Source organism: Haliotis rufescens, unplaced genomic scaffold (genome assembly GCF_023055435.1).
Source record: "Haliotis rufescens isolate VD_foot unplaced genomic scaffold, xgHalRufe1.0.p SCAF_82, whole genome shotgun sequence".
NCBI classification, from domain to species: Eukaryota; Metazoa; Mollusca; class Gastropoda; order Lepetellida; family Haliotidae; genus Haliotis; species Haliotis rufescens.
This window is the reverse complement of record NW_025964375.1, coordinates 1,481,229-1,497,664: the sequence shown is the minus strand read 5'-3', so window position 1 is coordinate 1,497,664 and position 16,436 is coordinate 1,481,229. Positions and strand designations below refer to the sequence as shown.

General features: G+C 40.8%; 1 protein-coding gene across 2 annotated transcripts in view; it reads left to right on the top strand.

The window, feature by feature from the left end:
* The window catches only part of LOC124144456, a 39,274-nt gene extending 23,413 nt beyond the window's left edge, over positions 1 to 15,861 (top strand). For both annotated transcript variants that reach the window (XM_048390106.1, XM_046513867.2), the window contains 5 exons: positions 7,753 to 7,897; positions 10,807 to 10,913; positions 11,729 to 11,870; positions 12,074 to 13,872; positions 14,607 to 15,861. In XM_048390106.1, coding sequence (XP_048246063.1) covers positions 7,753 to 7,897; positions 10,807 to 10,913; positions 11,729 to 11,870; positions 12,074 to 13,872; positions 14,607 to 14,675 — 2,262 coding nt within the window. In that variant the 3' untranslated portion in view covers positions 14,676 to 15,861. The remainder of the gene's footprint in view (positions 1 to 7,752; positions 7,898 to 10,806; positions 10,914 to 11,728; positions 11,871 to 12,073; positions 13,873 to 14,606) is intronic.
* The last annotated feature ends 575 nt before the right edge of the window (positions 15,862 to 16,436 follow it).

The following is a 16,436-nucleotide window of genomic DNA, read 5'->3' as shown; positions in this document are numbered from 1 at the left end:
TAATTAAGTTAGTAGCTTTGTAGTTTATTGTGTAAGGTGTAAGTGTACTGCACATTTTTCCGTCATTAAAACATAATTTGCTCCTTCGGGGATCGTCTGTGGCTAATAATTTCCTACTTTTATTGCAAAGCTGAACCTGAATAGGAATGAAAGGCTGTACATTTAATTTCTAATGTGCCCCTTCACCAAATATGCACCCGAACTGGGTTAAAAAACTATGCACTTGGTTGCACCCACTGACAGCAACTGATACCGATAACCTTGATTGTTTTTTTGTAACGACATCAATAGACATCAATAGATCTACAATATTGATAATTACTTACATCACATGCTCAGTGTATGTAACCGATGGTGGCTTAAATTCCTCATAGAACAAAGAAGATTCTTCATGGAATGAGTTTTATTTTTTCCAAATAAACATATAATAAACTTGAGGACTGGTCATTTATTATAGGGAGGGGGTGTCATGTGCACCACCCCCAAATATCCAGTCCTAAGTACGACGACTTACACTGCCTAAATACATGACATGTTTTAAAAGAAGACCTTATACATAGGTGAGTCAATCAATGTAAAACCTTACACATATAACCCTCGACATAAATGCTAAATCAGCCTTATTCACATTTGTATGTGGCTCTTGTTGGTTGGGTATTTTTATTTGCACCGATTGAACGACGAGAAACCAGTTTCAACTAAACCGGTTTTCGAATGACCTTCACATTGATTAGCAGACATTCCAGTCAAAAGAACGGAGTCAATTTATACCAGAAAAGTAGGTCATCCTGTGAGCTGATACCCATTGCTATTGACAACCGTTGTAGGATGACCAGCATACTATAAATAACTGGTTAAACATTAATGACAACATCATCCATACATAGCTATTACACTCCGTGGGCGGGACAAGGTAATGCAAACGCCTCGCTGTGGATTAACACTATGAATATCCGGCTGTTGCATCGGTTCCCAGTGCCCCATTCAACACAGTTAAGCTGACATGTTCATGGGTATTCATTGTGGTAAACGATTCACTGCGCAATACCGGAAGTGTATTATTTTATTTTGATTACCATTACTCGAATATTGCTTGGCTATACCAAGAGTAAATGTACAAAAACACCCGTGTATAGTTGATAAAATAACATATCCTCTCTCTCTCTTTCTCTTTCTCTCTCCCTTTCTCTCTCTCTCTCTCCCTCTCTCTCTTTCTCCCTCTCTCGACCTCGACCTCGACCTCTCTTTCTCTCCAGGGAAAAGCACACGGTTAGAAGTTGAAATCATAGCACACCCCCATGGCACATATGATACGCATACAGCGAGAGTAAGAGATACATTTTACGTGTTTTCATAGTTTAGTGTATTATTGAGAATTGGACTTGAAGAATTCGAATTTTCATCTTACTTTCATGGACAGTGTAAACTGTTTTAAGTTATATTTCCGTAGCATTCTCTCTCTTTCCTAAATGTGGATTCATAGTTAACCAAAACGTCTGAGTCAGATATTGTATACATTCACGAAATGTGATATTTTCTTACTTAAATGAATTCTGGAAACGGTAAAAATTACCAACGTGGACATTATGTTTTTTATGGTCTTGACTTCCTTGCATGACAGCAATGAGTTGCTTTATCCAGATGAGGAGCTGGGAGCGATTGTCTTAATTAAGGTCTCTTTGACATTGGCAGCATTAGGTACATGTAATGGAATGAGGTTTGCGTCCGTCGTCCGTCTTGCTTTTGAATGAAAATTTGATTTTCTGTTCTTAATGTTTTAATTGTACATGTACCGTCATTTGCCCCTTTCGACCATTTTTATTATATCAGCAAATACTCAGGGCATCCGTACGCAGCGTATCAACCTCGATTAGATTAGGATTGTTTGTGTACTAGAATCTTGGTCCAGATCTCGGACGTTATCAATCACCTTTCAACTGTCGCTGCCTGTCATGTTCAGGACCGCCCCCGTGGTCCAGTGGGTAGAGTGTCAGCCCAGAGACCGGAAGGTCGGTGGTTCGCGTCATACCAAAAACCTTGTTGTTACCCTACCTGGCCTTCGGCAATAAGGGGATAAACCAAGGACGTGGGTCACTTATTCAGGTTTAATATAAAATAGCCTCTCTTGAATGCCCCTGCCTTGAATCAAACATATTTCAGAGCGAACTTAATCATTCGTAGAAAAAGGGAGAAAATTGAAACAGGGGCATTACAAGAATGCTATTAGATTTTAACCCATGACAAGAGTCAAGCCCCTCGAGAACGGGGAACGCTCGTGACTGCGGTGATTGAAATATACAGATACAGCTGACGTGGACGTTTTGCTTTAATGGGATTTCACATTTATGTTTGTTAACCTCCGTGATGTGTCACAGGTGAATAAACATAGGCCTTGAACCAGAACAGGGAACTAGTTGGATATTTGTTATGCATATATTACAAATTAAACAAACTACCCTGATTTCGAGACTGTCAACGAGCTGATATTACTAACAATAATGTTTGTTTAAGTGTCACAAGGTACCAGCATCAACATTAGAAACGTGTGAATGAGCACTTAATATGACATCCGGCCATCTCTCTCTCTCTCTCTCTCTCTCTCTCTCTCTCTCTCTCTCTCTCTCTCTCTCTCTCTCTCTCTCGCACGTACACATCTCCATCCAAATCCACGCAAACACACCCCTCCATCCTCACACACATTATTATTATTATTGTTGTTGTTATTGTTATTATTATTGTTGTTGTTGTTGTTTATAAGAAAGACATGCTTACCCACTTCACGAACACCTGGTGTCATTCACGGCTGTTTTGCCTGTTACCCACAATAAAATCTGTTTCGTCTGATAATCGTGACTGATTATTCTCTGGCGCTTACGTTTATGTTTGCTCTGGTACAGTATCGCCATTTGAAAAGCTGGTATTGGAGCGATTTACATTGTTGGGCCTGAAATGAACAACTTTGCTTTGAGGGGGATTCTTACTGCAAGTCCACTTTTTACACCAATTATTGACAACCGTTTTATCCCCCGTGGGAGTTAATAATAGGGGGGCGGCACGGGTGGCCCAGTCGTCTAAGGCGCCGCGATTCGCTGTGCAGAGTTGCGTCCCTTGGGCACGCCAGAAACCTATGATTGTGGGTTCGAATCCCGGTTCGCCCCGATTATGTTTCTAGGTTTGTAAGCACCATACCCGTGTTCGTGGGTTTCACCGTAGTGGTAAACGTCTAAGACCTGCATCACTTCGGGCTTTCCTCCAACATTTAGCCGACACGCCGTGATATAACTGGAATAGTGTTAAAAGCGGCGTTAAACCAACTCACTCACTCTGTCATCTTAGCACACCCTCAATCTCCACCATTATGATAGGAACATCTAATGAATCGCAGGTCCGCCTTGCCACCATTGACTGCAGTATCAGAATACATTTTGCACTATATCTTCTGACTTTTCGTTATCCAAATTAATACCCTACCACGGAGCATGACCCTACAGCTTTTTAAAATCTATTTTACACCTTTCAAGGACAAAGTTATAACCACAAACAATATTACCATCATTGTCTTTGATCTTGAAAGGCAGTTGACCAGTACGATCTTTAGCCAAACGTACTGTTCCAATCATTTTCCAAACGTATCTGGAATCAACGGGTTTTTTAACTGATAGGATCGTATATATCTGTGTTGCTCATCAAATAACTTTGTCTGGGTGATATATGACTAGTGACGGACACGCGTTAAGCCTTGTGAACTACTTAGTAACCACTTACTATTAAGTAACTAATAAGTAACTACTAAGTCCCTTTTCAATGAGCAAAGTAGTGTTCATTGGTCTTGCAGGAACTTCCTGTAATGTTTCCTGATATGGTTGTTGACGGGTCTGGGTTTGGGTGTCCTTCAAGTACTGTGGGGATAAGTGCGATGAATTTGTCAAAAGTATCTTTGATATTAGACATCAAAGACGTAAGATCGGGTTATTTTTTGTTGTTGTTTTTTTGTTTGTTGTTTAACGCCGCACTCAGCATATTCCAGCTATATGATGGCGGTCTGATCACCCGATCCCGTTAGTCGCCTCTTACGACAAGCAAAGACGCCTTTTTATGGCAAGCATGGGTTACTGAAAACCTATTCTACCCCGGATCTTCACGCGTCTAAGATCGGGTTAGGTAATATCTTAGGTAGCGATACAATGCGCCAAGATATATACAGCATGCTCAAAGTAACGATGGAGGTTGTTCTTTGCTCTGAAGATTTCTTGAAATAGTATCCAACTATAAAGGAGGGTTAAGAAAGTCCGTATAAGGTTGTTTGCAAATCCCTTAAATACATTTTGTTTTGTCTGCTGGATCAGAATGTATGTTTGTTGCTGTCTGTCCGTCTATTAGATAACGACAAAGTAGACACAATTTATGGGTAGCAACCTCTTTAATACTGTAAAGGCGAATTATTTACAGTATTAACGAAGTTGTTATCAATACATTGTTTCTACTTTGTCATCCGTCAACTTCTAAGTATTAGCTATCAAACCACCTTTAGCAGAGAATTTCACCAAATATTTGCATATTCAATCCTAGCTATAAGATACATATAAACATCCACTGTTACGGTCAATAGTCTACGTGCCACCACCTTCTGTGGTTTAAGACCGCCTCAGTGATCTAGTGGTACCGCGTCATACCAAAAGAAGTTAAAAGATGGTACTTGTTGTAACCCTGCCTGGCACTCGGCATTAAGGGGCTAAAACAAGGGCCGGTCGGCTCGGGGTCAGTTTACTGTGTCAGAGTTGGGTATTCATGTTAAACTGCGGCATGGTGTCTCAGTGGGCTAGCACTATAAAATCGACATAAGCCCGGACTAGTAGAAGCAGTCATTCACATCCACAATGTACGGACGCACGAGTGAGTGATGAGTGAGTGAGTTGGGTTTAACGCCGCTTTTAACAGTATTCCAGTCATATCACGGCGTGTCAGCTTAATGTGGGAGGAAAGCCCGAAGTGATGCAGATCTCAGACGTTTACCACTTCGATGAAATCCACGAGCACGGGTGTGGTGCTGACAAACCTAGAAACAAAATCGGGGCGAACCGGGATTCAAACCCACAATCATAGGTTTCTGGCGTGCCTAAGGGACGCAACTCTGCACAGCGAATCGCGGCGCCTTAGACGACTGGGCCACCCGTGCCCCCTACGGACGCACGAACGCACGCACGCGACGCGACGTGATCTTGGACGCGACGTTAAACCCCATTTCACCTCAACTCATCTCTGCGGTTTATGTGTCATGAAATAGACAATAATGTGTTCTCCGACCCGATCGTTCCTCTGTGCTTTCTTGCGGCACGCAACCTAATAGCGATGACATTACTTAGACAGATATGGGCATACGTTTTACTTCTAGCTATTCATTATGACTCAATATAGACATGTTTGTAACTCTCAGACATGAATAAGAACAAACGTTTTGCTCACCACTGTGTGATTGTCAACCTGAAGGTACATGCTGTTTAAATGTCAATGTTCTGTGCATAAAAGAATACTTAATGTCTTCCATCTGTTGGTGAATTTATATTTCTGGAACATTATTCATTGTGCATAGTGTCCTTTTCTTTAAAATAATTATTGCTCTTGTATATATTTTGTTTGCTTTGTCTTGCGCTGACGGGGGCCAATAACTACTAACAAATACAAATGTTATCGCATTCGTAGACCTGTGAAAATCCGGGGTAGAATAGGTCATCAGCAACCCATGCTTTCCGTAAAAGGCGACTGTGCTTGTCGTAAGAGGCGACTAACGGGATCGGATGGTCAAGCTCGCTGACTTGGTTGACGCATGTCATGGATCCCAATTGTGTGGATCGATGCTCGTGATAATTTTTCACTGGATTGTCTGGTCCAGACTCGATTATTTACAGACCGCCGTCATATAGCTGGAATATTACTGAGTGCGGCGTTAAACAACAAACCAACCAACCAACGTGTATGATATTCGCGTTTCTTTGGGCGGTAAGTATATATGCACCCGTATAAATGACACAACTATACAATCACATATGACAGGTCTGACACAACTCAAGAAGAGTACATTACAAAACTGGCATCTTAGAAGTGATGAACCCAAATTCTCCACAACGACAGAAGCAGAAATCCATAACACGTTTGTTGTGTTGAAACAAATGAATTCACTGACGGCATTTATCGATCTGTCTAGAAAATACAAGTACTCGTGTTTATTTCGTTCAGAAACCATCGATGCTTGCATTGACCTGATAAAATACAAGGGAATATTCTGATCTATTCTGTGGGATCCAATTCCATATATCGATGTTGGAATATTTTCCTTCTCCATAATTTATCTCGGGAAGCCTTGTTTGCCAATCAATGCAACCGTGCTACAAACAAACCGAATAATTGCACTTTATAAACCTGATGGCATTTCACAGAAACTTTATCAATGGCTGAAGGTTCATAAAATACCGCTGCTGATAATATTTGTACAGCAACATACAGAGAAACCATATTTATTTTAACAGTGCAACGATAGAGTACAGTATGACACGGCATTTGACCAGTCGATAACGTATACAGTGAGGGAGTGAGTGAGTGAGTGAGTGAGTGAGCTACGCGATAAATCTAAAAACAGTGTTCTACCATGACGTCATTTTGGAGATTCGAACATGCGCTTGCAACTTAATGACGTCATGCAGATGAACGCCACGATCGCACCCAAAGGTAGGAGAGATATGGTGGTATTGAGAGAAAGGATGCAGATAAACAAAGTGAAAATTGTGAGGATACCAAACTTAACGCCCCTATACATAAAATGGCGTAGTACTACATTGCCGAGGTCGGATTATATTCGGGGAGTCATCATTATTTATATACGGGTAAATGTTTTTAAAGCGCGTACAATCTATTGACATCCTTAAAAAGGCTGTACAAAATGTTGATTCTCTTATAAGAAATAAACGACTCGTGGTCGTTGTTTATCGTACAATAAAACACTGCTGGGAGAATAAACCATGAGGTGCCTGCAGTGTTTTATTGTACGATAAACAACTCCCATTCGTCGTTTATTTCTTACATACAGGGCAAGGTAGCACATTGCCCAAATGACGAGATCACCACCAAATCACTTTTCTCTCCGTCTTCGTAGACAGAATCCGAGTTCAAAATCTTTAACAAACAAACCGCATGGATTATGCCAGGAACGATAACTCTTGCGTTACAACCTGGACAATATTGACATTTCTGAACTACTAATCAAACAAGATTATTTTTACCAGACAAAACCGATTCTTGTGACATTTGTAAACGATATATTACCCTCCATGGTTTCACTGACAATTTTGTAATAACAGGCACATATCAATAATTTCGAAGACAATCAACGTCAAGGTCAAGTTTTATATTTCGCTTGTGCATGCTGTTATTTTGAGCAGTGTCGATATCTCGGTCTATGTAAGCACATTAACATTCATTTAGTTCACTTAGATCCATACGGAGATACTCATCACTAACCATCAATTATCCCTGAATATATATGTACTTCGACCTTGAGGTAAAACACTTTGTTGCTAGGTCGACTGCAAGGTCGATAAAAACTGCCTCCCTCCAATCCGTATAATGTGTTTTATCCTTGTGATAGATTGATAATTGGGATGAGAGATGAAACATTCCTGTCCTGACACCTTCCTACATATTGATTTCATGTGACCGCATAGTGTATATCTATATTTTAATAAATCTTTCTATCTGCAGAGCTTTTACATACGCTGTACGAAAGAGGGGGAACCGGTTTTTTCTAGTAAATGCCATGGCAGCTGTGACGTCACGAAGCAAGCTCGGATTCGGTGTCAGTCCTGTAGATACCAAAAGTGCCTAAAAGCTGGAATGACAAGAAGAGGTTCGTTTACCAGTATATCATTATCCCCAGAACAAAGTAACGTCTTGTTTGTCAGAATCTGTTAAGTTTTAAGCATTAAGAAACAAACGATTAATACGAAATAAATAGCAACACATGAAAATATTATTCCATTTTTTTCTTTTAAGCACTGTACATACAGTACAACCAATGCAGGTTCTATGATATTTGTGGTTTTCCGCTGCTTTCGGCACTATTCCAACTATGGAACGACGACCTGTAAATAATCGTATCTGGACCGGTCAATCCAGTGGTTGATACCATGAGCGTCGTATCACGCTGTAGGAGTATGCCTGACCATCAGATCCACATTTAAGTAGTCTCTGATGGACACCATGGTGTACTTGGGGCCTATTCTGACACACACAGTCATTTGTCTATGACACCCGTGATGATTCCTGTTTTAGAACAGGTCACCAACCTATGCTGGTTGTAGTGAGTGAGTGTGTGAGGTTTTACGCCGTTTTTAGCAATATTCAAGCAATATCACGGCGGGGGACACCAGAAATGGGCTTCACACATTGTACCCATGTCGGGAATCGAACCTGGGTCTTCGGCGTGACGAGCGAACGCTTTAACCACGAGACTACCCGACCGTCCCTATGCTGGTTGTAAGAGGCGACTAAATGGACAGAGTGGTCAGACGCGCTGTCAGTCGATTGGGTGTCATGATGGCGTGAATGGTTCTTCACAATATCGATCACTGGATTGTCTGGTCCAGACGTCATTATGTACAGGCCACGTTCAACAACAAATAAGCATAACGGGTTTTTTTAACATCAAATGGTTTTTTTTATGGGATTTATCTTATTTTGCAATCTCACCGGGCAATAGCACCTCCTGTACCTCAACATAGAGACCGTAAGGTTACAATTGCAATAGATACGAAACAACGTGTAATCTCTTTGTTATGGCCTTGTCACCGGGTCAAAATATACTGTCTAGTCACGGTCTAGTGACCCGACCGCACCCCTCTCCTTTAATTGTCCGTCTTTCGTTACCATTCGGCAAACTCCGGCAGTCATCGTTGTCCAGTGCCTTTGCATTTTATTGCTAGAGAAATAGTGACCCATATATTTTATTCTCTTGCGATTTAATGGTACACTTTGTACCATGTATTTATTTGATATATATTATTTCATATATGTTTGCTACCTTATTCATGTTTTGAAACTATTTTTGTGACAATGATTTTCACACATTAGTGGGATTTTATAAATGAGGCTTCTGACTTTTTAAAACCCTTTTTCTTTATTTATAGGCCCCTGTTATAACTATCAGCTTAACTGGGATACTCATCCCTTCCCATCTAGATACTTTTTTATATATTTTTAATTAACTACACTTATTCAAAACATTTTTTCTCTCTTGGATATATTTGTTACTTTAGTAATTACCCCCTTCAGTAACATTTTTGGGACAGTTTTTTATGATTATTCCATATTACACATATATCATTATATTAAGCCCCCGTCCACGAAATTGGAACGCCAGAAGTGGACGTTAAACACTCAATTGATGATGATTTATTCTAGGTGTAGATGTTTCACATGTATTTATGGTATTTATTGTACATATCTGCTTGTAAATCTTTAGTGGTACCGTTGTATAGATTATGTTCAGCGCTTTATTTTGGTGCTTACATCGTCCGTATTGGTTAAGTAGTTAGTTTCCTATGTTAAGAAACACACTTGACTAAGCTCTCCATGTTATTGCATTTCCACGGCTTACCAAGAAGGTTGTTCTCACCGACGTCCGCGCACACGCCCTTGTCAAAACCACGTGTCTTTTGTATCAGGCTCCGCTAGACAGTTTACAGGTCGTCTTGATACTGGGTGGTCATTCAAAACTCAGGTTTCGTTCGTAAGTGATTATGGGGCAGTGTTAAAAAATCTAGTACCGACTTCTGGTTATCTGAGCTAAACTTATTAGCTAGGGTTTTCCCAGTAATCTATGGATAACCAACTATCCCACGATTTTCTAGTTTAGGTCAAGTACCTGTTTACTATTGTGAATCAAGTTACTCTTTTGGTCTAGTACCCCTTTTCTATTGAGTCTAGATACTCCTGAGGTCAAGTACCTTCTATTTTGTGGAAGTTTAGAATTTCTGTGCCAAGTTGAAGTGACTGAGTCTTTAGTCTACACGGCTACTACTTGATATACCTATCTTATTGTCAAAAATACTTATTTTAGGGACCCGCTACCTGCTATTGAGCCCATCCGAGGTTATTCACTCATTAGAGTGTTAAGTTAATTAACTCAGGTGTTAATTGGTCGCAGCCGACCTAATTGGCTGTCTACGCATCTTGTCAATATCTTGTCAAAGTGTTGTTTTTGCTACTCTCATTTTATTACTGTTATACAGTTGCTTAGGTAAATAGCTTATGTATTTGCTCTGATTTAATTAATCGGTGATCATTGTCAGTGTAAATTGGTTTTGGATCCTATATATTGTCGCCTATTGATACAGCTAGCTGATAGTAACATGTGATCCTATTCCCACGTTGTCATTATTACTTTATTCTTGTATTCTGACACCCTGGTCTCTGGAGCGCAGCTCCGTGACAGACCTTACACTAGTTCTCTCCAAAATGCATTTAAACAAATTCCTTCAGACCAGTGATCATTTCAGATGCTGCGAAATGTTTCTTCATAACTCCCATTTTTAAACAGTTGTGATATCAATATGTCCCTTAAATTAATTTCACTATTCTTTACCCTTCAGGGCCCCGTTCCACGTAGTGATAACAGCGCTACGATGATCTATGGTTATGTATGGGAGGTACGATCGATCGTCTTAGCTCTGAGGTCACTTCGTGGAACATGGCCTGGGCATTAGAGTACATGTACTCCTTATTTTAAAGTGTTTCCTATATTATTTTCCCCCCCAGAAAAACCCGAGAGGATCGAACCTGAAGAGGGTCAGTACTTGTGCCTTGTGTGCGGGGACCTTGCCAATGGCATCCACTTCGGTGTCTACACGTGCGAGGGCTGTAAGGTGCGTGTTGTGAAGCTAAACCTTCATCTCTGGAAATTCATTTTGTATATTAAGTTAGTCGTTTTGGTCGTATATACTGTAATATTGAGATTTTGGATAAGCTTTTTTTACATAAAATGCACTAATTTAAACAGAAAATGTATTTATACCTTTGTTGTTTTGGTTTGTGACTAAACCACAAGTTAATTATTTACCAATACATGACTGTTATAAGAAAGTCGAGCAAAATAAGTTTCACTTCCCTGTGGTCGGGACATGCTCTTGACTGGGTAGTATGTAGCTTACTTAATGAGCCTTGGTGCTACCTTTTAGCTCACCTTAAGTGAGCGTATGTAGCGTCACCTCGTCCGACCGGTATATTGAAAAATATTGAGAGTTACTCGCCATTCCTGCATGCCTCATTATGAGATTTCATGTCCAACAAGTATGTGGTCTGGGTAATAACATATCCTACGGCGTTTTTCGTGGCATATTTTGATTTTTGATAAAGCTACGACTTTTGATCTTCTACAACCCCTGTTTTTCTAGTGTGATTGCATTTTCGTCAGCTCCTCTGGAACATTTTGCATCAATAATCTCACCTACAGCGTGTCCCTAAATATTACTTATACGCCCATATTTCTTTAAACTTCAGGTGGGCTTCGCAGCTTTGTTGCTCTATTCTTCAATTACCTTGTCTTTGTTATTACATTCTATATAGTACAGTGTGTAAATTACAGTATACGATGGGGACTGTGTTGGTATATTGAAATGAACCCAATCAATAAAACAGATGGCCGAGACATTGATCTTGATATGATTTCGATTGTTTTCAGAAATTCTTTCGCCGCGGTCTTGTGGAGAATAGAACCTATCAATGCAAGGGGGACAACACATGTGTCATAAATCCACGAAGCCGGAACACATGCAGGGCATGCCGGTACCGGAAGTGCCTTAGCGTTGGAATGTCACGTGATGGTAGGCAGTGTTACCTTGATAACTGTCGGTTATAACTCATCATGTCTTGTATGGAAGCTACGCCGTTTTACTGTACATTCAACTGACAGTGTACAATTTTGATCAATGACCTCAAAGATAAACTGTCCGTTAAGTCTCAACTTATCAAGTAGGGAACCTTCTATACATGTAAACCTTTACATATCTCTTCATTCATATTGCAGCTATTAAGATGGGTAGACCTAAGAAAAAGGATCTGGACTGCTGCAGAGTAGAAGGAACAAGTACTCCTAGTAGTTACCCGACAATGATAGACGAAACTGAGGAGATCCTTGTTTTACATTCAAATGAAAGTGACTCTAGCAACGACATTGAGATGCTGGAGATCAAAGCACGACCAAATCCTCCGCCTTCAGCAGTTCCCTTGGACTACTCTTTGCCCACAACTGAAGACTCTGTTGTTGATAAACCAATGACCAGTTCCAAACCCACGTCCACTGGGATCAGTGGTACAAATGTCTTGAGGACGCCTTGGTCGAAGTACGCACTGCAACAGATGATCACAAGCTTGCCAAGGGACAGGCTGTCTCTTAAATCGTTAAGCTCCCTCTATATTCCACCGTCAACATCTTCAACTGTTACAAGTGCATCTGAGTATAAAACTTATGAAGATGAGGAGAAAAGGCTTGATAATGACGATGTCTATGGAAGACCGTTTACCACTGAGCAGGAAGATGCGCAGGAAGACTATATTTTGGAGGAAGCATCCGTTTTGCCAGTGGAATCTGAGTGTACATGTCCGGATAGTCCATCGACAGATTCTACGAGTTATGAAGCTCCAGTCACAGACCCGTCAGCACTTTACTCCATGTCCAGTGATGAAATTGATTCAATGTTGAAACTTTTGGAGGACTTCGAGAGGCCAGCCTCACCGTCGCATAGTTGTCGTCGCAAGAGTAGCAGCAGCATGGAAGATACTGGGGGTAAACGACGAAAGCCTGATCTTGGTCACAGCGAGGAGGGATACAGTGGAAATTTTACAAGCACCATCTGTGAAAGGTTTCTCAAAACCACAAGCAATCCCCCGTCATCTTGGCAGCAAGGGAAACAGTATCATTCAACGAGCAATCAGCGTATTTATGAACTAAATGTTGAGAGTAATAATGGTAGCATGACATCGGCAATGAAATCTTCTGTTGGTCTCGAGATAAAGAAATATGGACAGTCTCTGCCGCAGGCTACAACTGGTGCAACATACTCAGCAGCTCAACCTCCAACAGACGAATGTTCCACAGGTAATGCAGCGGTAGGCACTACTACATATGCAAGCATCAACTCTATTCTAAGATCCCAGCAACATTCCACAAGCACTTGCTCCCATTCTCTGTACGGCCAAGAATGTGGCTGTGGATGTTGGCAAAAACGCAAGACTCGGAATCAAACCACGTTAAGGGACAGTGATACCTCAAATCGAAGAAAGGTAACTAGGAAAGGAGACGTACATTCTGCCCCCTTACCAAACATTATAAAGACTCGGGATGTTTACGAACAAGGGGAGGAGAACCAATCCTTAAAGGAAATAAGCAAAGCGTTTGAGGTTCTGTATGACAAAGCATATGACAACAATGCACCATCGGAGTGGCCTCGGAGGGCTAAAAGCTGTAACATGTCAACAGATTCCGACTCAGAGAGTGATACCGAATGTAGTTGTAAGTGTATTCAAGTCACAGGACTATGTTTATGTCAAGGACCACCAGGACAACAGTCTGGTAACACTGTTTCCAGAGACATATTTATGTCCGCCATACCATCCTCTCTCGCAGGTGTATGGAACACACAGGTGTTTGAGTCTGCCTCCCCCTATCTCTTCATGAAATACTTGAAGCAAATCCCGGACATCATGGGCCCAACAGCCATAACTGATGTACAGCAAAAGATAATGCAAAACCTGCTGGATTCCTATTTGAACTACATCAATAATGCAGAGATGAAAGCCAGAGACCAAATCCCTTCTTCGCCAGAGGTATGACTTATCAGGGATCTTCTTATATGTTTTTATACAATCTACAGTCGATTAATCAAATGGTTGAGGGGCACGGCACGAGATCCAGGACTTTAGTGCTTTGATGCGTTCCTTAGACGTGCAAGAAACATATGACGGTTGTTTCGATTCCTGATTTGCCCTGAATATGTTTCTAGGTTTGCTAACACAATACCCGTGCTAGTGGATTTCACCAAAGTGGTGAACGTCTAAGACTTGCATCGCTTAGGGCTTTCCTTCGCAGTAAACTGACACGCCGTGTCTATAAACACTGCTCATAAACTCTTTCAATGTCGTTCAAAAACGGTAGAGATTTCAAGATAATGTGCTTATACGAATTTACAATCATTTCAATAATAACTATATTGATATATTTATATATCATATACAACAAAGAGAGCTTCAGTACCGGGGAATATAGTTTACATCCGTAACAAAGATTACTGTTGGTAACTTATAGAATGATCTGCTCGTGGCAAAGAATTGCCGAGTATCTATCCGCGGAGAATCAATGCTCTTATTCTCGAACGTATGGTAGGACTTTAATTAATTCACGGGGACAGAATTTGTGTCTCCTGGTAGTCTGTCCTCCAGTTACAGGGGTGTCTTTTTATGTGATATCAAGATTTTAATAAGACCCCTCTTATAAACCTCGGCAAATGATAATGTTTCGGAGATAATACTCCACTTTCTTATTTAACGTTCTATTTGTTTAGATCAGTTTGTTACTTGGAGACTCAAGACAGCCAACAAACATATCGGACGACCGGCTGTCCTGTGCATAGCTCTTGCAATGTAACGAATAGTTGACACTGGAGGGATGTCATCCAGAGCTGGTGTGTCTATGACACTTCGGGACATGCATCGACAGAGACAACTGGGGACTCAGGAGGCAGTTGCTTGTAATATAATTCCTGACAATCCAAAGTGGTTGTACACAAGTTCAATTGCTGGCAATCCAGAGTGGTTGTTAACAATTTCAATTCCTGGCAATCCGAAGTGATTGTTCACAAGTTCAATTCCTGGCCATCCGAAGTGATTGTTCACAAGTTCAGTGCCGACCATCCGAAGTGAATGTCCACAAGCTTAATTCCTGGCCATCCGAAGTGATTGTCAACAGGGACAGTTATCATTCGTCCTGGACGACGGTTCACACATTACACCCGTGACCATCCCAAATGAGTGTCCACAAGTTCGATTCTTATTCGTCCTGGGCGATTACCTACAAAATCAAGTCCTGATCATCTGAAGTGATTGTCCACAAGTTAAGCTCCTGACAATCCGAAATTATTGTCAGTTAATTCCTTATTTTTCTTGACAAATGACCAACGATTTTTCTATGAATAGAAAATGAATTCTAACCTAAGATTGACACCTTACTCGTAATTCATGTTTTTCATCATACAATTTTCCCGTACTTCAATATGCATGAGAAGAAAAAGCAATTGCCTGAAATTGGTAGAAATTTCATCTGAGCCATCCAAACATGCAAGTACATTCTGTAGTTACACGCCGCACTAGTTGATAGTATTTCATTTATATTGTTTCATAAGAACATACTATATCGGACAGCGAAGGCATGCTATTCAACCATCCCGTGAGAGTAACTGCATGATCTCCTGACGATATACTGTTTTTAATCGAATTTTTAAAAGCTGAAATAACTTGTGATATACAGTTTTACGGACTTGTTCAATAGTGGCTTAATGAGAAGTTGTGATAATGACCGTATGCGCCTCGTCGCGAACAACCGCCTTATTGTGAAAGCAGTTCGTGGTATATCCAAAAGATTGTATATCAGTGGTTGCAATAGGTGTTGAAGTTGGAAAATATATATCAACAAAGATAGCATATCTGTGTATCTGTTTCGTGTATGTATGGCTCTATTGGCAACCGTGATAGAAATGGATTTTGATATAAGATCCTGTAAGTTATTGTTTGTTTCAAATGAATTAAATGACTGACATTAAACCTCTTGTTATGTTTTTAATTGAAGATACAAATATCAAACTTGCTTCATATCATCGACTACAGGTCTAAGGAGGTACGGCTTGATGCAGAGCTGCGCCCCTTAGCAGTTAGTCGAATCCAAAATTAGCCAAATAATGTTCCCAGGTTCGCCATCAGAATATTTGTTGGCTACATCAAAGCGGTAAACCTCTATACCCCCCCCCCCCCCCCCCCCCCCACACACACACACACACACACCACACACACACATACTATGGGCCTTCTTCCTAGGTACAGCTGAAGATATATAACTGAAATACTGTCCTAAAGGCATCTTCCCGAGGCAAGAGAGTTAACTGACTTTAAAAGTAGGTTGGAATTCCTGGGCTCGATCGTAGCGCCACCAGTGGCTATTAAGAGTTATGTCCCTTGTATGCCTCTCCTGTGGACCAATCATCGATTTCGGGGCGCGATTTTGACTGGACTATGTATAGACTCGTTAGTCAAGCCAAAATGTAACTCCATAATACCAGCCTAGTTCGGCAAGGGTGGAAACTGGACTTTTATAGTCAGTTAACACCCTTGCCTCGGGAAGA